At 47.3% G+C, this 23,893-nt stretch overlaps 1 protein-coding gene across 2 annotated transcripts; it reads right to left on the reverse strand.

The window, feature by feature from the left end:
• Window positions 1–1,884: 1,884 nt before the first annotated feature.
• KCNJ9 (potassium inwardly rectifying channel subfamily J member 9) lies at window positions 1,885–22,944 on the reverse strand. Of its 2 annotated transcripts, none has more exons than XM_075608171.1 (5): window positions 22,779–22,944; window positions 15,241–15,393; window positions 7,272–7,429; window positions 4,745–5,702; window positions 1,885–2,261 (listed from the first exon to the last, which is right to left on the reverse strand). In XM_075608171.1, exons 4-5 carry the CDS (start codon window positions 5,661–5,663, stop codon window positions 1,942–1,944), a joined length of 1,239 nt encoding a protein of 412 aa, XP_075464286.1. In that variant the 5' UTR covers window positions 5,664–5,702; window positions 7,272–7,429; window positions 15,241–15,393; window positions 22,779–22,944; the 3' UTR covers window positions 1,885–1,941. The 2 variants fall into 2 exon arrangements, with proteins under 2 accessions (XP_075464286.1, XP_075464285.1); XM_075608170.1 differs by lacking the exon at window positions 22,779–22,944 and adding an exon at window positions 19,604–20,229.
• Window positions 22,945–23,893: the final 949 nt, after the last annotated feature.

A 23,893-nucleotide genomic window follows, 5' to 3' on the forward strand; every position in this document is an offset into this window, starting at 1 on the left:
CAGTCAGTGTGTGACTGTGTGTCAGTCAGTGTGTGTCAGTCAGTGTGTGACTGTGTGTCAGTCAGTGTGTGTCAGTCAGTGTGTGACTGTGTGTCAGTCAGTGTGTGTCAGTCAGTGTGTGACTGTGTGTCAGTCAGTGTGTGTCAGTCAGTGTGTGACTGTGTGTGTCAGTCAGTGTGTGACTGTGTGTGTCAGTCAGTGTGTGACTGTGTGTCAGTCAGTGTGTGTCAGTCAGTGTGTGACTGTGTGTCAGTCAGTGTGTGTCAGTCAGTGTGTGACTGTGTGTGTGTGTGTGTACCTCCTTGCGCCAGCCGGTGCTCCCGGCCGCGGGGGGGGGGGGTGTTGTGTGTGTGTGTGTGTGGGGGGGGGTTGTGTGTGTGTGTGTGGGGGGTTGTGTGTGGGGGGGGGGGTTGTGTGGGGGGGAGGGTTGTGTGTGGGGGGGGATGTGTGGAGGGGGGGGAGGTTACCTCCTTGCGCCACCCGGTGCTCCCGGCCACGGGGGGGGGGTTGTGTGTGGTGGGGGGGGAAGGTTACCTCCTTGCGCCCCCCGTGCTCCCGGCTCGGCCGCGGGGGGGGGGGGGTTGTGTGTGGGGGGGGGGAGGTTACCTCCTTGCGCCCCCGGTGCTCCCGGCTCGGCCGCGGGGGGGTTAACTGCTTGCTGGCGCTCCCGGCGGTTAAACGGGGCCGCGATGAGAAGAGCTGAGTGAGGCGGCGTGTGAGAGGCAGCGGGAGTTTTGCTGGCGGCGGGAGTTTTGCTGGCGGTGTGTGAGAGGTGAGGTGGAGGAGGCTTGGCGCCGGGGAGGCTGAGGTTTGCGGTGAGGGGGGGCGGGGGGGTTTGCGGTGAGGGGGGGTTTGCGGTGAGGGGGGCGGGGAGTTTGCGGTGAGGGGGGGCGGGGGGTTTGCGGTGAGGGGGTCGGGGGGTTTGCGGTGAGGGGGGGCGGGGGGTTTGCGGTGAGGGGGGGCGGGGGGTTTGCGGTGAGGGGGGGCGGGGGGTTTGCGGTGAGGGGGCCACACACACACACACGATGGGAGTGAGAGGTGGTGGAGAGTGGGACTGGCGCAGATCCGAGGAGAGTGAGTGAGTGACTGTGTGTGTGAGTGAGTGTGTGTCTCTCCTTCGGCCCGTCACTCCGCCTCAGGCCAATGAGAGGTGTGCAGGGGCGGGCGGGCGGGCCAAGGGAGCAATCTCATTGGCCTGGCCCAAGGTCCAATGGGATTGCCGCTAGGGACACAGGGAGGGATACAGGGAGATACAGACATAGAAACATATGACTGTTTGAGAAATATATAGTATATTGGGTTGCTGGCCGCTGTGGCAGTAAGAAGTCTGTCCAAACGTTATTTTTCTATTCAGAAAATAGTGCCAAAAAATACACTTAATCTAGACAGGAGAAACCCTTTTAAACTTTGGGCTTCATTCACAATATGATTATCTGTATGGCCACATCAGTCACTAAAGTTAAGGACGAGAGCTGCACCCGCTACTTTTAACAAGATTGTGCCCTAGTGCAATCAGTGATAATACCATTCCTTTACAAGAGCCACAAACCTACGGCCAGTCCAAAGCATGGTAACAATCCAGTCTTTTGTTAATTTATTCCCCTTGCTAGTCTGTTAGCAACTTTGGTATAATACAGGAAGCTCACAATATAGACCGGTTTGGGTCAGGATCACTCTTTGACCTGCAATTACTGTAGTTGGCAGGTATGTGTGCTTAATAAAGCACAGGCTATGCTCGCATTAATATTGTGGACAGCAGGGTAGCAGCAAGTTGTGTGTGTGAAGAAATAGTACTCCAACTACTTAATACACTCCAGCCATACTTGGAGTCTAGTAGGACTCATTTACTTGCCCCCACCCAGTCGGTTAGGCTGCCATTTGCCACAAAACACTGCACCCATCAAAATATATCTTTATTGGGTTTGGTTGATGAATATGCGCTCACTCCACAAGCATGCGCTCACTCTCGGAACTATTTAAGCTCCCGTTTCTCTCCTTGTCCACGTCCTCTTTCTCTGTCCCTTCCTCCACCTTCTCATCTAGCTGGCTGGGGATAGACCAGTAGAGGTGGGCGTCTATCCGTGCTGCAGCCTCGGCAAGCTCCCTGGCGCTGCAAGGGGGAGTGGGAACCTCAAAAGTCTGATGGAATGTGTTGTAATCAACCTCATAGAAACCATCCTCTAGGCTTAACACGGACATGAAGCGATGTCCCCAGAGCACCTCATCTACCAGGTAAGAGCTCCGCGCCTGGCACGTCATTCCTGGGGAGGAAGAGAAACACTGGAACTGACAGCACATAAAGAGCACGTGGTCCAGTACTCACAGTAAAGCACACTGCAGATTATCCCGTTCCCTTCATAATCTGGTAACCCTTAGTGTACCTATTACTTTATTTGTCTACTACCTGTCCCAAGGATGTTCCTCCAGGTATAATGCTGCAGCCACAGAGCGCATGGATGAGCACAACTGCTCCACCTCAGACCTGCCTTTCACCTACGGTGCCATCAGCCGCCTCCCTGCAATCTCATTACATTTAATCCTAGTTTGTACAGGTATTTGATAGAGTTCTGGTCTTTTTGAGAAGTCAGGCACAAGGCTACTCCTCACTGATAACCGTGTGCCCGCGTGTCCTCTCGGAGCCCTGGGGAAACCATCCTGACATCAACAGCAGCAAACAACAAGGATCTTTACTCGTTTACAAAAAGAGGAAATATGCTCAGAAAAGGGATCACAGATGTCCTAAATGATTTTTTAACCCTCTATCGGCTGCAGGAAGTGACAGAAAACATAGTCCATTCAATTGCATTTAATAATTAGGCGTGTTTAGACTTGAATACTTTGTTGTGATATTTTAAGACCCGGCTCATGAGCTGCCCTTGTAATTGTTATAATGAGAAACACATCTACTACAAGCACGGGCTGCAGTGGGCCACGCTCCCAAAGCACGGGCTGCAGTGGGCCACACTCCCAAAGCACGGGCTGCAGTGGGCCACGCTCCCAAAGCACGGGCTGCAGTGGGCCACGCTCCCAAAGCACGGGCTGCAGTGGGCCACGCTCCCAAAGCACGGGCCGCAGTGGGCCACGCTCCCAAAGCACGGGCTGCAGTGGGCCACGCTCCCAAAGCACGGGCTGCAGTGGCCACGCTCCCAAAGCACGGGCTGCAGTGGGCGACGCTCCCAAAGCACGGGCTGCAGTGGCCCACGCTCCCAAAGCACGGGCTGCAGTGGGCCACGCTCCCAAAGCACGGGCTGCAGTGGACCACGCTCCCAAAGCACGGGCTGCAGTGGACCACGCTCCCAAAGCACGGGATGCAGTGGATCACGCTCCCAAAGCACGGGCCGCAGTGAGCCACGCTCCCAAAGCACGGGCCGCAATGAGCCACGCTCTCAAAGGACGGGCCGCAGTGGGCCACGCTCCCAAAGCACGGGCTGCAGTGGGCCACGCTCCCAAAGCACGGGCTGCAGTGGGCCACGCTGCCAAAGCACGGGCCGCAGTGGGCCACGCTCCCAAGGCATGGGCGGACCACACAATGAAAAGATCTCTGCACACTATCAGCGTATCCTGGTGCAGCACGTACCTGGGAGGGAGCGCTCACTGTATTTGTTACATGGTAACATATTTTATAAATAAATATACTGTGTGAAGGCTTCTTGTGGTGGGCCGCACACCATGTAACACGGAGGCTTCAGCTGGAACCGGTAACTTTTAGTGTGTGCCGTGATACCCATCACTTCCACAAAGCATTGCTTATCCCCATTACAGGAGGGGGCCAGCACTTTGTATCTAACCGAACATTATCCATTCCAATATTTATTAAATAACCTAGTTCCATCGAGCAGAGAATCAGGAAATCTTTTCCCTAACTTAAAGATGCGGTCACTGTACAGTAGTATAGAGTATGACATGCCTGTAACGTAATTGACCCTTTCAGTGCCAAATGCGCTGTCATGCCTGGTCAGCCCCTCACACGGTTTCCCTAAAATGTCCATTGTGTGTCGTTCTAGTCATTTAACTGTTATCCATATACGGCAGGGACAGGAATTTCTATACCATTGTTCCTTGCTGAATATACCTTTTAATGTGTAACTCCGCGCTACAGATTTTTTATAATTGAAATAAAAGGACACATTCTAATCCATTATGACTTATTGGGATGAAAGGGTTCAAGGCCACTAATTATGCCCATTAATTACGTTTCTGCAGCAGATGTTTAATGAATTTGATATTGTATCCCAGCTGGGAAATATTGTACTGCTGCTGATGCCAGAGGTTAGCTGTGTACGAGAGACAATTCGCCCATAGAAAGTGTGCGTGATATGTGTGCTGTGATAAGGGGGTTTCAGGCAGCCAGTGTCGCATATCACAGGAAACATGAACGTTCAGTTTAAACCTTTATCTCCTCTTTGCCTGGGAGGCTGCAGCACTATGAAACGGCAACATTTACTGTCACACTGTACCTGCTGATCTGATTGACTAGGGTTTTACAGCACTTGGGTCATGTGACTATACCTGCTGGCCCCTGATTGGCTGAGTTCCCAGCACTAGGACAATATGACTATACCTGCTGGGCCTTGATTATCCTCGTGCTGGGAACTCGGCCAATCAGGGGCCAGCAGGTATAGTCACCTTGTCCTTGTGCTGGGAACTCTGCCAATGTGACTATACCTGCTGGCCCGATTGGCTGAGTTCCCAGCATTAGGACAATGACTATAGCTGCTGTCCCGTGATGGGCTGAGATCTATACCTGTAGCTTCCACCATGCCTTCCAGGATCACAACAATCTCAAACTCATCCTTCTCCAGCTGCCGCTTGGACACCTCCCAGAAGGGGCTGTGCTCGTTAATTTCGTGGCTGATGATGAGGGGCGAGACCAAGAAGAGGCGGTCATCTCCTGTCTCAAACCCCACGTTCATGTCCGTCTGGTTGAGTGGGATGAACTCCCCCTCCTGCGTCTGTTTGGATTTGATGAGCTTGGTTCTGATAGAGGCCTCCACAATGTGCGAGTTGCGCAGGTCTCCCACTCGGAACATGAGGCAGAGCCTGTCGTCCCGTAGAGAGATTACCGCATGTGAGGAAAACACCAGCGTCTCTGCCCTCTTGTTGGGCTGGGAGATCTTTACGAACATGCAGCCCACCATAAAGGCGTTTACCATAGAGCCCAAGATTGCCTGGAGGAGGAGCAGCACAATGCCCTCGGGGCACTTATCTGTGATCACCCGGTGCCCGTAGCCAATGGTTGTCTCTGTCTCAATGGAAAAGAGGAATGCAGAGACAAAGCCATTGAGGTTGTTGACGCAGGGTGTCCATGCTTGGTCCCCCAAGTGATCCAGGTCCCCGCGGCAGTATGCGATAAACCACCAGATGACACCAAAAAAGAGCCAGGTGATGGCATAAGCGAGGATAAAGACCAGGAGGCTGACCCTCCACTTTAGGTCCACCAAGGTGGTGAAGATGTCTGTCAAGTACCGATAAGTCTCCCGAACATTTCCATGCTGGACGTTACACCGACCATCCTTCTCCACATAGCGCTGGCGGCGCCTCAGCTTTCTGTCTGCTTTCTCTGCTTTTTCGGACAGCTTAGAAGGTTGTGAGAAGGATGAAGATTTAGCATTGGTCTTTGTTGCCTCTGGAACCGAGGTGAATACACTGTTATCTTTAGCCATGCTGACTGGCTGGCTTCCAAGCACTGGATAGTTTACGGTCTGTACAAGAAAAAGAAAAACGTTAACTAAACCTGACATTTTCTCCTTGATGTGTCAATCACCCAAATGAGAGCCCTTAAACATGTCACTGGAATGAGTTCAGTTTGGTACTAGGAGGGATTCATAATAAGGAAATATCATCCAAGGTGAGACTAGAACATCATCTGAGCTGCATCTTGTGCACGTGTATGCTACATTATGGCAGGTACAATACACACGCACACGCGGTTACTTATCTGCTGGCAGGAGTTATGTAATGAGGTAAAACTGTTCACATGCCAACAACCTCCCCCATCTCATAACCCCCTCACTGCTGCAGGGGCCTAACTGCATCACTAGCTGCAGCAGCAAAAAGAGCCCATTTATTTCCGATCCGAGACCCCCGGCCAGTTTTACTAAATTTAGCATCATTTGATCATGTAAAAATCTATATGTGTCATCTCTCTTCCCAGGCACCCCTGCTTCCTGCTGTTGCCATGGGAACCATTCTGCATGTCCTTACTGACGACATTACAAACCGCTTTCTTTTCCTCGCTTTTGATTTATTTGTGTTACCAAAAATTCTGCTTCCTTCCGAACGTGTGTTTGTGTGTGTATACATATATATATATATATATATATATATATATATATATATATATATATATTCTCATTTAATGCATTACATACATATATTCACATTTCAAAGCCAGTTTATGCCTGAAGTGTTGACGTCTCAGCTGTGCGTCACTGCATGTAATATATTTATGACGGAAAGGTTTTTTTAATCCAGTTTCCCCGGTGTAAAATATCTCATTGGCATTAACAGAAATGTATTTGTATCAGAAATCTGGTCATATTTCTTGGGAAACCCTATTCTCTGTGCATGTGTCTGTCTGCACCTCCATACCTGTATTTATACATTTATACACATTACACCCCACAATATCGAATCAAATACTTGTATCTGCACATCCTACCCATGTCCTGGCAGCAACCATTACAGATTGCTGCAGGTAAATAAGGGGATATATTAATTGGGTCAAAGGGCTTCTAATCAAAAAAAGGTAATTAAAGGATTTAAATTGAAGTTATTATTATATCAACATATTATATAAGCAAGTACTTTGGTTGGGAAATTGAAATTGAGATATATTTTAAATATGTTTTTCATTGACCATGCTCCTCTGCTGCTATTTTGACCTGTGCGTGTGTGTGTGCGTGTGTCAGCTTGTGCTTCGCACAGAGAAATACTCACCTTTTTTTGCCTCGTATGTAGAATCCATGTTTTTTTTTTAATCTGATGGAGTTTTTAGGCTTCAAAAATAAAACTGTTTTAATGACTAGAGCGACAGAATGATTCATCGCCCCTAATTGCCCCAAATTCTAAGCTGACAAAATAAGTGCAAAGTGCCTTGCTACAAATATTAGGAGCATTTGAATGCAAAAACCTCCAGGCATCGATTTCATCGCAAAATTGCCTTACTGCTCTCTTATTTTCCCTGGGAGAGATGCTGAGATAGGAAATAGGAGGAAATGTGGTGCGGGAAAGAGAAGCTGAGAAAGAGAGGGGAGATTTTAGGGTCTTACCTTATAAAGAGAGAGCAGGTGCCTGGCTCCTGCATCTTGGATTCCCGTGTCATTGTGCCATCAGGGGTCCAAAAATAGACTCCTGGCCTGTGGGAGGGATGGGTGGCATTGAGGAGACAGGAGCTTGAAGGGACCCTTCCCCAGCAGAAAGGCTTTGTCTGTGGGGGGAGGAGGGAGACGCTGTTTCTGCATCAGGAGAGTCAGGGAATGAAGGAAAGGCAAATCAACCAGGGCTCTTCCCATGAGCAAAGCATGCTGTGAGTGTGGGTGAGTGTGAATGAGGAGTGTGCCTGAGGAGTGTGCCTGAGGAGTGTGCATGTGTGGGGCTGTGCCAGAGAAACAGGAGCAGCCTCCTATATGAGTGCCAGGTTAGGCAGGACTCTTCCTGTATACCAAACTCAATGTGTCACACTGACTGCTTAAGCCCTTATATTGCCCAAGATCAAACATGATGTTTAGAGCAGTAGCCAAGTACCCCAAAATCTTTATCTGAAGGCCTGACATGACACAAGAAGAGTTACAGTAGATTGCCTATTGGTTTAATGGAGTGCAGACCCATGGCATGAAGAGGTTAATCCTGTTTGCGATTGTCGCAATATAGCCATGTAAATATTGCATTTTGTATGCAGTTTGGCAACCAAGGGATTAACCTAGCTAAATGTGTAATTAAAGCTGCAGACCAAGCAATATCCGACGCGTGTTTAAAAAAAAAAATTCAGTTCTGTACTATGGGTAAATACTTGTAGCATTTTTTTTAAAAAACAACTCAGACTGGCATTTTTAATGTATTATAATGTAACAAGCATTTTGTTTCTATAGCAACCATTTACAAAGTCACATCCCCTCCCTCTTCTGAAACAGGCTCTGGCACACCCCTTTTTGAGCCCCGCCCTCTCTCTAGTAGTGCAGCAATTGTATCTAGTGACTGCCTGGTCACATGATCTTTGCATATTTGGTCCTCTTCTGCTGCACTGACAGCCATTTAGTGAACCCCGAACCGAATCTTCGCCGATCAATCACAGGAGAACGGATCGATCTGCAACTTAGCTAATTACTTATCGTTGTGTGGATTGTATTGATGCACATATTAAAGAGGATTTTTTTTTTTTTAAAGGCAGTTTGGATTGCTGCTTTAAAGCTTAGGTTTCATTTGCAGGATCATGTAACAAAGTAATTCAAGGAATAGAGAAGGATCCAAATTGGAAGTCACGGTGCACAGCCAGGTACAGGTGAAAAATTACAGTGGGAGCCACGACCAAAAATGTAATGAAAAAGTATTTATTGAGTGGTTAACACATGGGTAAGAGAGAAGCAGGTTAGAGACACCCCTCTAACGCGTTTCGTGCTGCAAAAGCACTTTGTCAAAGAGAGTCTCTAACCTGCTTCTCTCTTACCCATGTGTTAACCACTCAATAAATACTTTTTCATTCAATTTTTGGTCGTGGCTCCCACTGCAATTTTTCACCAGTACCTGGCTGTGCACCGTGACTTCCAATTTGGATCCTTCTCTACACATCAGTCTCTATGCGTGATGCACGCATCAGTAAGAGGTCATTTCAGCAGCTACCAGTATGTGAGTAATTCATTTTGATTGTACCCTGGCTAGGTCTCATGCTCTAGGGAAGACTCCTGGTGTTGTGTTTTAGATGGGGTCATTCAATCTGTGACCCCTTTCTTTTCACATATTACAGGTCAATATTGTCCACCCTTCAATGAGCTTTCTTATCTCATCTTACTCACCACCTACTGCTATTTAATTAGCCCTCTTCTCTGGAACTGGGGTTATTGTCTATTATTAACCCTTTCATACCAATTTTTTGGATGCACTGTTTTATATGGGAACTCATCTAGCTTTCATTATGCCAATTTAATTCAAGGAATACATGTTTTTTTCAGAAACCAACTTTCTCTATTTTTTCTGATCACCCTGGCAGTGGGCACCATTGGGTTAATCCCTTCTCACTCTAGGTAGGACAGGAAGTAGACTTTTGCAGGTAGGCCATATAAGGCCCCTCCCTCTACCTGCACACCAGTCTTTTTCCTGTCCTCACAGCTAGGTGTAGGATTTGTTATTTTTTAACAGGGCTCACCTACTGCACTTTGTGCAGATAACCAGGGTCTCACCCTCTCTGCCCTGAAGCTCCGCGGTGCGCCCTACAGGGGGCAAGACGGAGACCCCTTAGAGTCGGGGGTGCCCCTGTTGGGGGGGGGGGGAAACAGCTGCAGCGCAAGGAAAGCTTAAGTGCAATGCCCAGCGATCGAGGCGAACAGCTGCTGCAGCTGGGAGCCGTGGAGGCCCAGACTCACCGCATAAGCGTATGGTACGCTGCGGTAAGTACCCAGCAGCCCGCTAGAAGCGGAGGGGGGAGCAGCCATACCTGCGAGCAGAGGAGGCTCAATTGACCGCACTAGCGTATGGAACGCGGCGGTGAACTACCCCAGTAATTCTGCTGCGAACCAAAGGAGGTTCATATTGACCGCATGTGTATCTGAGATACTGCGGTAAAAGGGTACAGTGCAGGCGGCCGCTAGGGAGCGTGCGCGTCACGGCACGCCGGAAAATGCGTGCACAGACACGCGAGCCGTGCAGGAGCACTGGGTGACGACCACACTGTGTGTATGTGTGAGTGAAAGCTGCAGCATGGAACGCTCAGCAAGGAGAAGCCAAGTGCTGGATATGGATTCAAAAATGGAAACACCCAAACTTCAGTTCCCAAGACTAGGTGAGTCCTTAGTTTTAGTTCTGCATGGGAAAGAGAGATGGTATATAAACATTAGGGTGTATGTTTAGTATTTATTTTGTTTTTATAAATTAGTTCAGTGGTTACCCTCCCAGAAGCAGGATCTTCAAAAAGGACGGGGGAATCCCTGCAACATAAATGAAGGTTGCTAAGAAACTAAATGGTGAAACCAGCCCTAATAGGGAAGTAATTATGTGAAGATTGTCTTAAGACACCTGCAGGTGATACCAGTGAACAAATGAGCATTTTCTTTATTGATGAAGGAGGCTGTTAAACAGAGAGTTGATGCGGCAGTGCAGCAAGCTGTTAACCCTGCGCAGGAAAGATCTATATCCCAGACCAGTCTGGATAAGGGGAAAGGTTTTTCATCATATGGGTCTGAAAGTGATTGTTTTCATGTGTCAGAGAATGAAATGGATTCATCAGATCCATTCAGGAATAATCTGAAATTGATGTAGAAAGGGTGGATCCACTCATCAAAGCCATGATACAGGTTTTGGAACTGAAAGACATTTAGGAGTTAACACAAAAAAAAAAAAAAAAAACTACTGCTACTACGGCTGCTACTGCTACTATTGCTACTATTGCTACTATTGCTACTAGTACTACTACTGCTACTACTGCTGCTGCTTTAAAAAGGTAGAGTCTTTACTATCCATCAAGTAATTAAGCACCTCATTCAGGTGGAGTTGGCGCAACCAGACGCCAGAGTATTTACGCCTAAAAGGTTTGGGAAGATGTATCCATTCCCACAAGAAGAGGTGAGAAATGGGGAGGTTAGACCAAAGGTGGATATTGCTATTTCTAGAATAGTAAAAAAAGACCACAATCCCATTAGAGGAAGCAGCGTCATTAAAGGACGCTATGGATAAAAGGATGGATTATGCATTTAAAAAAGCATATGTTACGGCAGGAACAGCCTAGAAACCAGCCATAGCAACTACATCAACTGCTAGGGCTATGCGAGTGTGGATTGCCAACATTGAAGAGGCAATAGACAAAGGTGTAAAAGAAGTACTATTCTTAAGGCGTTGTCAGTGGTGAAATGGGCAACTGATTACATAGCAGAAGCCTCATTGGATGCAGTAAAAATAGCAGCCAAGTCTATGGCACTAGCGGTATCAGCAAGAAGAGCTTTATGGCTCAGACAGTGGATGGCTGACACAGCATCAAAGAACACCTTATGTACATTACCATTTGAAGGTGAATTCCTATTCGGCAGCAAACTAGATGCAATAATAACAAAGGCATCAGGACAGAGCCAGGAGATTCAGTCTCCAACAGATGAATAAAATCAATATAAAGAGGTGTTCAGCTTGTGAGAATCCAGCTGTTATAGGAATACGGCTTTAAGGAAATTACTACAGGCAGAAGTAATAGAACAGGTAAGAGGAAGCGGAATTTTTCCAGAATATTTTGGTAAAGATGCCTACAGGGGATTACGGAGCAATCCTAGACCTAAGAAAGGATAAGAAAGTTCAAGATGGTGTCTGTAAATCTGATTATACAAGAGGTACAACCAGGAGACTGGATGGTGGCGATAGACTTAAAAGACGCTTATTTACATGTACCAATAGCAAAAGGGCATCAAAGATTCCTAAGGTTTGCAGTAAATCAGGAGCATTATCAATACACAGCACTACCATTTGGTCTGGCAACTTCCCCAAGGTCGTTTACAAAGGTTCTAGCCCCTCTAGTGGCAGAGATGAGAAAAAGGGGGGTAGAGATATACCCTTACCTGGACGACATCCTGGTAAAATCAAAGGATCGGGAGAAACTCCAACAAGACCAGAAAATGGTAATAACCTTCCTAGAACATCACGGTTGGTTAATAAACGGAGACAAGAGCCATTTGGTACCCACTCAGCTCTTAAGATTTCTGGGAGTAGGATTCGATACAAAGAAAGGAGAAGTAAGATTGCCAGAGGCAAAGAGGCAAGACATAGCCATACAAACAAGGAGGCTCAGAAAAGCTACCAGGACTTCTGCAGAAGAATGCATGAGACTCCTGGGGAAATTCGCTTCAACATTAAGCGTCACAAAGTGGGCAGCGTTGCATATGAGACCTCTGCAAAACAATTTTCTGCAACAATGGAACGGGAAGCACAAAGACACAAGACAAAGAATCTTGTTACACCCACAAACAAAACAAGAGTTAAAATGGTGGGAAGATACCCGAAACCTGGTCAAAGGGAAAACGCTACAACCTGTGCACTGGTTAAAAATTACAACAGATGCGAGCAAGACAGGTTGGGGGGCTCAGATGGGAGAAGAAGTGGTGCAAGGAACCTGGGGAAATCAGATAAACCACTTACCATCAAATCTGCTGGAATTAAGCAGTACAAAAGGCCCTAGAAGTTTTCCAGGACAAAATGGCTAGAATCAGACAGCAGGTCTGTGGTCAAATATATAGCCAAACAAGGAGGAACCAGGAGCAGAAAGCTGATGAAGCTCACAGCAGAAATACTCGGTTGGGCAGAGTGCCACTTGTCGGATATTGCAGCCATGCATATCCCAGGACTAGAAAATGTCATAGCAGACTTTCTAAGTCGCAATATCATTCACCCAGGGGAATGGGCTTTAAATCCAGGAGTATTTCAAGAACTGGTAGAGCGATGGGGTCAACCAGACATCGATCTGATGGCGACACACCAGAATCGCAAAGTAAGGAACTATTGTTCCAGACAGTTTACCCAAGCGCACAAGCTACAGATGATCTCAGTCTCAAATGGGACTTCAAATTGGGATACCTGTTCCCTCCAATTCCTCTGATTCCAAAAACAATCAGGAAAATCAGGGAAGACAGAGCAGAGGTGATATTCATAGCACCATACTGGCCAAGAAGGCTTTGGTTTACACACCTGGTAAATATGGCAGTGGATACACCATGCACATACCAGATCGCAAAGGCCTGATGCAACAGGGGCCAATATGTCATCCGAATACCAAACAATGGGCTTTGACGGCATGGCGATTGAGCGGGAGACATTGAGACTGAAGGGTTGTTCAGAGAAAACAATTCAAACCCTGTTACAAGCAAGGAAAAGTTCCACATCAAGAGTATACCATAGAATTGGCTTTGCTTTGTGATTGGTGTGAAAAAGAGAAAGAAAATTTCCTTTCACCAAGAATTGTATCTATAGTGGAATTCCTGCATAAAGGATTTGAGAAAGGTCTCAGTCTCAGCTCATTAAAAGTACAAGTGTCGGCACTATCAGCTTTATTGGAAAGAAATCTGGCAATGGAAAGATTGATAATCAGGTTCTTTCAAGCAGTTAAAAGGTTAAAACCTCAAATTAAGAACAGGGTTCCTACATGGGACTTGTCTTTAGTCTTGGATGTATTAACAGCAGCTCCGTTTGAACCAATACAGGAGATAGTCCTAAAATGGTTGTCATGGAAAATGGCGTTTCTGATAGCAATCACCTCGGCAAGGAGAGTGGGAGAACTACAGGCTCTATCTGCCAAGGAACCATTCCTAATCATACATCAAGACAAGGCAGTTCTTAGATACATCAATTCCTGCCAAAGGTGGTATCACAGTTCCACATGAATCAGGAGATTGTGATCCCGTCATTTTGTCCAGAACCAAAAAATAAGAAAGAGGAAAGGTTACACAAATTGGACGTGGTAAGATGTCTTAAGGTGTACCTAGAAAGGATGAGAGATATCAGAAAGTCAGACAAATTATTTGTCATTCCAGAGGGACCAAAGAAGGACAAGCAGCATCAAAGACTACAATTGCACAGTGGATTGTGTCTTGTATCAAAGAAGCTTATGAAAACAAAGGACAAGATAAACCTTTGAAGGTGAAAGCCCATTCTACAAGGGCCATGGCTACTTCAGGGGCATTCAAGGCCCAGGCTACACCAGGGCAAATATGCAAAGCAGCTGTCTGGTCCTCATTCAAAACATTTTGAAATACTACAGACTAGACGTACAATCATCAGCTGACACAAGCTTTGGGCGTAGAGTCTTGGAAACTGTAGTGAAATAAAGTGTAAAGGGTATTAATAAAGGTTGAACTGATAAGACATTAAACTGGTGTTGTCTATTCTGATGTATCCCTCCCTAAAATTTGCACTGCTTGGGTATGTCCCAATGGTGCCCACTGCCAGGGTGATCAGGAAAGGAGAAAATTTAAACAACTTACCGTAATTTTCTTTTCCTGGAACCATGGCAGTTGGCACATAGGCATTAGACCTACATAGGGAGGGTAACTATGTGCCAACTGCCATGGTTCCAGGAAAAGAAAATTACGGTAAGTTGTTTAAATTTTCTCCTTTTTTTTTATATTAAAATAACAGCTGGATCAGAAGAAATTTAAAACCTTTAAATCAATGATGGCAGCGTCGATTCACAGGCTTTACAATGGGAAGCACACAACCCCGTCTTGAGAGGGAAATTAGTAAACATTAGGATTCGTGCAAATCTCTGCTCTGAAAACACTGATTGGGAAATTAGAAAAAGCACACAAGCAAAATCATTCTGACAATACCTTAAAAGAACTGACCACCCTAAGAAAGGAACTTAATCCCTGCTTGGATTGACTCTTTAATGCCTGTTTGACTTCCAAAACAGAAAAAGTGTTGTTATGACCCGAATAGTGTGTTCGCTAGTAATGAATCAGATTTATTTGCATTTTCAAAAAACGTGCCACAGTCTTTCCTAAACATTCAGGCTATCAGACAGACATCAGGTCTGCTGACCTCTAATCCAGATACCATAGTGAAGGAATTGGCACGTTTTCACACGTCTCTATATAACGGTAACAGAAGAGACCATAGTAGAACTTTGACACCATTCTGAATAATTATCTTATTGAAGCCAAATTGATTAAACTAGAAAGAGAGGAGTGTTAGGATTTACACCAAAGACGGGGTACAGTGTCGTCGTTTCCAAGTTTAAAATGCTTTGGCCAAAGAATTTAACTAAATGACCCTCACTTACGAATAGAAAAACAGATAAGTATTTAACTATATAATTTGTCATATTGGATGCAGCGCTGGGGCTTTTTGTTTTTGGTTATTGACAGAGGAGGTGAGCAAGATTAACCAGCCGGTAACCCACATTGAATTACTAGATACAATAAAATCTATCAAAAATGTTAATGCTCCTGGCCTGGACGGCAACACGAAATTGAATTAAAAAAAATGTGCCACTCAAATACCTTGGGATACATATTCTAACCAATAGGTATGTGGACTTATATAAATGTTAGTACCCACCTCTAATAAAAAAACCTCAAAGACAATCTCTACCAATGGACCAAGCACAATATATCTTGGATAGGACAGATACACTCGGTAAAAATGAATCTCCTGCCGAGAATATTACATCTGTTCCAGACTCTCCCGGTACCAGCTCCGCTCTTTAATGATCTGCAATCGCACATAACTAAATTAATCTGGTTAAATAAAAAATAACAAGGGATTAGCAGAACCATCCTAAGTAGACCCGAAGAATTCGGAGGTCCCATGTATCAATTTATATAACCGGGCAGCTAGCAACCTGGCATGCAAACCCCCTACCAAGGAGGTGTGTGAAATTGAAAGCAGCGTTCCTACACCCACACAAAATAAATTCGGTGCTCTGGCAACCCAAAGCAGTGAGAGAAAAAGTGAGGTCCCACCTACCAACCATAACACATTCCCTTAAAATCTGGGCCCAGAACAAGGAGAGATTTCGCCTAACTACCGAGTGCTCCCTGATGACCACTCTGTCCCATAACTCGGGGTTCCCTCCAGGTCAGAATCCAATAGCATTCAGAGAATGAATAACTAAGGGAATAACAAGAGTAAGAGATCTGATGTCTGACACTGGGCTCAAACTGTTTGAAACTCTGTCCACTGACCATAAAGTGGAGAGATTTTCTGCTACCTGCAGCTAAAAGGCTTTGCAAAAAAATTCAGACCTAAACCTGGATTAACAGTGTATCAGAATATTACATCAGTTCCCTTAACCAATCAAAGATGACTTCTATTTTCTACTCTTCAATATTTCTCATCTTCCCACTGGAGGCCAGCAGGTTTACACACGAGTGGGAATCGGATTTAACTAGGGTATTAGATCCTGAGGAATGGGAGAGGCGCCTTAGGAGAGGAGCCTGGGAACATCTTCCAGAGCCGCAATGGAGTTACGTACCATCGGTACAAGACCTTATAGGCATTTTCTTTATGATCTAACAAATGGACGTCTTTGAGGTGGCCTCGAAGATGACCGCCTTCTTCGAGGCCACCTCAAAGGCCGAGTCCATAGAAGGACAGGCCGCGCTGAGCCGTGCGGACGCTCCGCGCTGAGCCCCTGCATCCTCAATGAGGATGCCTTGAGAGGGGGCTCACGCGAGCGTCCGCAGGCGTGCAGAGGCGCTGGATTTTTCAGCCGACAGCCAAACTGTTTTTCAGCGCGCTGTCGGCTGAAAACATCCAATCAGCGCGGAGCAGCGTCAACGTCACGGCGCCGTAACGTCGGCGCCGTGACGTTGACGCCGGTGCGTCGCGGGCGATTGACCCAGAAACATCACTGCCCCGCCTCCCTCAGTCTCCCCCCGCCTCCGATCGCGCCCGCTGACTCGCCTGCATGGGCATGAAATCGCGCAGATTTCAGCAGGCGAGCCTCAGCGTCAGCGCGGCTCCGAACTCCTCACCCCTCTATGGCCCCAGCCAAAGACGTCCATGTGTCCGATCATAAAAAAAAATGCCTATGTAACTCCATTGCGGCTCTCGAAGATGTTCCCAGACTCCTCTCCCATCTGCCAAAGATGGTGTGGACAACGGGATGACTTTCTACATATCTGGTGGTCCTGCCCTACGGTGGCTTCTCTGTGGGCCAAAGTACACAGGCTGATACAGAATGTTCTAGGCTTTACATGGAGGTTGGACCCATGGTCATGTTTATTAAATTTACCATCCCAAGACCTGTCCTAGACAAACACACCAACAAATTAATTTCTAATATAGTGATGGCGACCAGGTGTGCCATAGCCCAACATTGGAAAAAAAGAAGAACTCCTCTCAACGGTATACATCAAAAAACAAATTTAGTCCGTTCTCCAAATGGAGAGAATGAAAAATTTTCAAGAGATTCTTGCCCCAGATTCCAGGTGTGGCAGCGGTGGCTGATACACCACAGTATGTGTATGTACTAAATAGCTCCACAGTCCTACTCTGAGACCATACGCTCCTGGGACTAGGGGTGGACAATCAGCTCTAGGAGCCTTCGTAATTTACAGAGCAGAGTGCCAGAGATTCTAGCTTCATACTTACCTGTACCTACTTAAAAAAGTACCTACCTGTATTATAATATTGTAATTTTGTAACCAGGTTTTGTTTATAATAAGACTTGATACATCGATTCACATTGAAACATAGACTGAAACCCCCCACCCCCCATTTTCCTCCTGTACCCCATAACAAATGCCCAACCTCCAGTAATATTCATTGTTGTATAAGTATTTAAGTATTTGTAAAAACAATAAAATATGAGTATTTTTTTTTTAAGTGCTACTCTAATGGCTCCACGTTCGCTGAAATGTTTTAACCCTATTCTACCAGGTGAATCATTCCCACCATCTATGTTACAGTCCAAGTGCTAATTTATTTATTTATAACAACATTTATATAGCGCCCTTCAGAACACTGTACATTAGTTAGTAAAACTTGCTTGGTTGGTGGCAGGCGAGGGAACATTATCGACCAGGCTATGGGTTGCTAGCATTTAAGAGCTTGTTTGGTTGGTGGGCTGGGTAGGGAACATTATGGACCGGGCTATGGGTTGGGAGCATTTAAGCGCTGGCTTGGTTTGTGGGCAGGGGTCGGGGTAAGGTCTCTGGATTTAATCTGGTCGGTGGTATGGTCAGGGCCGCCAACAGAAATCATGGGGCCCAGGACAAACATTTTGAGCAGCCCCCTCGCCCCCCGTGTTGGCGGTATTGCCTGCCGCCCCCCCTTTTCACACCTCATGAGCCCCATCTCTTCCCCCCTCTTCCTATGTATTTCTCTCCCTTCCTTCTCACCCCCTCTCACTCTCCCGCCTCGCATGTATTTCTTTCCCGTGTCTCACTCTTAGGCCCAGGACATAGTGAACTCAGCGTCGCTGAGGCGGGCTGAGCCGCGCTGAACAGATGCACAAAGCCCCTGCATCTGTAATCAGCGCGGCTATACTTTCTCCCTCCGCATGCGTGCGGAGGCAGAGAAACTTCCCCGAGACAGGCACGTTTGAAATTTGCCGCTCGGGGAAGCGGAGGAGCGGTCACGTGACCGCTCCCATCCAATGGGGCTGCAGCTGGCATTTCAACTGCTGTGTCGGTGTTCATAGCCGAGCCACCAGAAGAGAGTAGAGGCGGCACAGAGAGGTGTGTGTATGTGTGTGTGTGTATATATATATATATATATATATATATATATACATATACATATACATATATATATATATATATATATATATATATATATATATATATATATATATATATATATGTATGTGTGGTGTATATGTATGTATATATTTATCAAAGTTGCACAATGTTAATAAATAATTTATTCTCACATGTCTTTTTTTTTAATTTTTAAAATATTATATAATACACACACACACACACACACACACACACACACACACACACACACACACACACACACACACACACACACACACACACACACACACGTTCCCCAGTGACACACAAACACACAGACCACTTCAAAGTGACAAACAGTTACCCAATCACACACACTAAATAACAGCTACCAAGTGACAAACACACACAGTGATACCCGCCTCCCAAGCGCGCTTGCTGTCTCCTCTGCCAGGACAGCAAAAAGCTCCTGGTAGAGCGAGCGGCAGCAAGCAAGAGCGAGCAGCAGCACCAAAGTATGTACTATGTCCCAGGCCTTACTCACCTCTTTTCCTCACTCACCCCCTCTCCCTCCGTCAAGTCAATTACCCCACGCTCACTCTTTTCCCCCTCACACAATTCCCCCACAAGATATATACCAAAAAACTTCCCACCCCAAATACATACAAAAAAAATCCCCACCCCCCAAATATATACAACCTCCCCCACCCCCCAAATGCATATGTAATGATTATTCCCCCACCCAATCGCATATATGGCGTATGTAAGGGGAACCTAATGTTACCTGGTGTGGTGCTTTACCTGTCAGGCTCGCAGGAGGGCTGAGCTTCCGCCGTGGGGAACCTGGGGCAAGTACAATATGAGTAACCCTGTACTCGGTGCAGCGCCTCCACCTGCGATGGCTCCCACCAGAGGGGGAGTGGTTCCTCGCAGGACAATATATCAATACACACACACTCAGCATGTATAACAACCAATGCCTTTACTATGATAACGAAGGGTGGCAATAACACATAACATGTACACTTATATTATAACGGTATAACCTTAGCGGCTCCCTCACTCATCAGGAGTACGTCTACGTCCCCTCACCGCAGTGCCCCACACACCGTGTCCATGTATAGCAATATGTTGGATAAGGCTCGGTCCTCTACTCGCTAGTGTCCTTAAATAGTTGAGCCTAAGGCGGGATCAGCGCCTGATGACCGGTGTTGGTGCACTTGTTGTTATAGTACCTTCCGGTCACAGCGGTGGCCGGTATCTCTTCGAAAAGGGTCAGGCGGATCGCGGTCTGCCTCCTGGGTCTCAATGTCCAGCCGTCTGGTCCCAGACGACTCGCCAGCAAACCTGCTCCGCACTCTTGTCCCTGTCCCTAGCTGGTACTCAGTAAGGGTGATGCTCGCCGCTACTATAGGCCGTCCCTACAGCACAGCAACCTTAAGTGACTTCAGGGGAAACTCATAGGGGCCTACGGGGTAGCCTGTCCTATGCAGGTGGGTCACTGACCCCCTGCACCCACACTACCTCTCCCTTCACCACCCGAGTCTCCTCTGACTAACTTCTACCTAATACTCACAGCACCTGCAGCAACCGCACTGCACTCACACTGAACCTGCTTGGTGCCTGCAGCAAACGTGCTACACACACACACGATGCCTTCTTGTCAGCCCTCACAGCACTGACAGCCGTGACACTGACAAGACTGCACGCCACACGCACCTAAGGGCAGGGTCCCTAACCTAGGGGCCATCCCTCAGTACTTTCCCACTAACCTAGTGGGGAGTTGGGGCCTGCCTGGGATATGGGGAACCTTACCTGGTGTAGGAGCCACTTTCTCCATACACCCTTCCTCCCCCTTCCTGCTCCCAGCTCCAACTGCCGTGCTCCAAAGCCCGCGAAATGTATCTATCTGCCTGTCTGGGAATCCTGGTCTCTCATTGGCCACCTTGAGGCACCTGGTGCCTGCCTCTCTATGCCTCATGGGAGTTGTAGTCCCGTGGAGGCTGCTAATCCCTTGGGGCCGCGTGCGAGATTCTCCTGCGCATGCGCGAGTCTCCAATGGCCGCCGCAACTCCCTGACTGTCCCCGCGCATGCACGATCACTCACACGCTCGCGCAACCTGTCATGGCGGCCCCCGCTAGCCGGGTGCGCTGCCGGGACTCTGAGCGCTCGGAGCGCTCCCTGCACTGGCCCCCACTTTCGTGTTGTGCCGGCGGGTCCGTCGCTGCCTCCGGCGGCACCCGCGACCGCTCGGCACTTCGTGAGGGGGGTCTCTGGGAGCCGGAGGGCACCGGGGCTACACATACAAAAAAAACACCTACCCAATACATATATAAAAACAATACATATAACGCCCCATACATACATATATAAATACACACACATATATAAATACACACACATATATATATACACACACACACACACACACACACACACTATATATATATATATATATATATATATATATATATATATATATATATATATATATATATATATATAAACACACACACAATACATATTAATAATAATACATATAAAACCCACCCAAATACATATATAAAAAAATCCCAATGCATCTAAAAAAAAAATACCCCAAATGATATGTATCACCGTCTTCAAATGTCCCCATTTCCCTTTCTCCTTTTGTATCCTTGTTAACATTTTTTTTCTCAAAAACCTCCAGATTCTCTTCAGGATTATTTTCTAAACCGATGGATAAAGGGAAAATGTGTAAACCTTTTTTGGAAGGGTGGAAAGCTGAACCGCCACCGTGATGTGGCAAACGCTCAACCGCCGCGCCAAAAATCTTGTCTTTTGGCAAAGGCCAACACGCTTTGTGCAGGCGCGCGGCGGCAGTGACTGGGGCCGGCCCCATAGAGGGCCATATAGCGCGTGCAGCCGCGAGCAGTGTGGATGAGGCCTAAGATCTCGCTCAGAGAGGGCGCGTTGAGACGTGCGCGCGCTTACGTGCGCACGCACGTCCGTCGCAAATTTGGGTTGTTTGGTGGGAGTTTTCAAACTGAGCGTTGTCGCTGCGACATTTTGCCATCACAACCCAAATTGTAATTTTGGGTTACAGTCGCGAACCAGCTCTGTGACGTGTACGTTACGCCCCCAAAATCCGCGACCCAACTCCTGCAGTTTGAGCAGAAATCGCCGGGCTGCAGGAGCGTGCGGCGGAGGCACGAACGCAAGTACGCGGCCGTAGCGCCCTGTCTGAGCGCAGCCTCAGTCTTCTCAGGGTCGCTTGGTGAGTTTTTGCCAGCTTGTAGTAAAGGAGTTTGGTGAACACAAGAGGGCGCCAGGAACTTTATAACTTGTCTTTATTAGAATACAAAATAGGCATGTCAAACAGAACAGGCTTTCCTTAGTCTTGGAACTCTGGATTCCAGCTTTCTCTTGCTATGAGCCCGTGGTGCTCACTCTCCCTTAGAGCTTCTTGCCTACGCAGGACTAATCAGGGGATTTAACCCCGAATCTCCTGGCATAGACCCCTCTCGTCACTTAGATAGGGAACCACTTCTACTGTAGGATAGTCTTGCTGATTCCTTGGTTCATAAGGGCCCCCCTAACACTGGGAAACCAATAAAAGGGAGGCTGTTTCTTTGCCAACCCCACAGGCCCCCCTTGATAGTGTTGGAGTTTGGGTTTTGAACTATAAGGGTCCCTGGCGGTCTGGGGATAAAAGGGTGGATACTCACCTTGTATACGTAGGGAGTGGCCAACACTCTGCCCCAGTATCACTTGGTCACACCACTAGACAGGTGACACTCGAGCAGCTTCTAGACTCGAGAACCACAGGGCCTAACGTGCCCAGAAGTGCAACGTTTAGAAACATAACCGGGACTAACTCGCATGTCTACTACCCTTGTGTGGGCTGTTAACCCTGGCATTGCCTGCAGCTACCAGAGCTGACGTGCAGGGTGCTACAGGTAGAAAAGATTCAGGTTTGAGACTCCCATTTTGAGGGGAAACAGGGTGTATACACTTTCTGTGTGTGGATCCCATATCTTCGACCCGTGACCTGTTCCAAATTATTTGTGGTGTGTTGATATGATTCCATTTTATTTTACAACTACCTGATCTTATTTCCTGTATGTTCTTCTGTAATCTTTTATTTTCATTTTGATACGAGCACTGTAACACCCTGTTGTTATATTGAATCTAAAATGTAATAAGAGCTGTCATTGAGCTTCCATTGAACCTGTGTCTGTGTACCCTTGAAGAGATTCCCCTAATTTGTGGCCCCGTTTTCCTAATAACTTATATAGCACAAGTACCTTCCCCCTGCTGCTGACGGAGAGGCAAACAACACAAACGTTTAAGTTTATGGTCAGCAAAAAAGCGGGTTAGGACGTTTGGCCGTGACCAAAGACCAAAGCGCCGCTGCCACGTCAACTCACCGCTGGGCACCTCACTGCGCGCCCCGACCCCGTCTTTAAATGTCCGAGTCCTGCTTGCCCTATCCCTTGCGGCCGTAGCTCCGACTCGCCATCTTTAAATGTCCCATGTGGGACTAGTCGTGGGAGTTTTTATCCAGCTGTTGTTAAGAGAGCAGATCGCCAGCAAATCCTGTAGATACCACATATTTCCTACCGCTCCCTCTCACCGCTTCACTCTGCGGGGAAATGTGAAAGAAAATGGCCAAGTTGTAGTTTTAGAAATTGGCAGATTTTTTAACAATTACATGACTATGATAAAAGCAATAAAAGTAAGGTAGAAGTGAAGCCTTTCATTGCTAACTAGTGGTTAAAAAGAGTGCAAGCTTTTCGGACCACAAAAGTTTCCTTCAGGATAAGAAAATCTACTTGAAAAGGGGACCTTTGTGGTCCTGAGAGCTTGGACTCTTTTTAACCACGATTTAGCTATTAAAGGTATCACTTCTACCTTACTCTTATTTTTCTATCCTATGAGCACACATTAGGCCTCGGGCATGGTCAGCGCTAAGCTAAGCGCTGACCATGCTGACCCGTGCTGAGGCGCGCTCTCGCTTACCAGTGAGCCCCTGCAGCCGCAATGAGAGCGGCTTTAGCAGGGGCTCGCGCACGCTTCTGCAAGCGCGCGGAAGCGTAGGTCTTATCCAAATTTTAGTTTCAAGCACTCAAGGGAGCGCAGGGCCGGTCACGTGAGCGGTTCGCCCAATGAGGTCGAACCAGCTCCGTGACGTCACTGGCCCGCCCCCCGACACGCCCCCGGACGGCGCGCAAACCAAGGCCAGGGAAAGCACCCGCTTTGCCTCAGCCTCAGCGCGCCTCCGCACGGCTGCTGCAACCCTGGACGCAGCCTTACGCTCCTCTAGCTGGGAGTGGGCTGAGTAGGAGACACTCACTGCTGCAGGCGCTGCGGATTTGTGTTTCAGGAGGAGTGTATTGATTGGCCGGCGTTCAGTCTTCATTCAGCCCAGTTTACGGGTTTGAGTGTCACAACGTATTGTAATTATTACGGGGAGATCATTATCTCCTGCAACCAGCGTATAGTGGAATGTAACGTGTCAGGGAGGGTAACCCTACATTAAAGG

The sequence above is a fragment of the Ascaphus truei genome, chromosome 7, assembly GCF_040206685.1.
Source record: "Ascaphus truei isolate aAscTru1 chromosome 7, aAscTru1.hap1, whole genome shotgun sequence".
Taxonomy (NCBI): domain Eukaryota; kingdom Metazoa; phylum Chordata; class Amphibia; order Anura; family Ascaphidae; genus Ascaphus; species Ascaphus truei.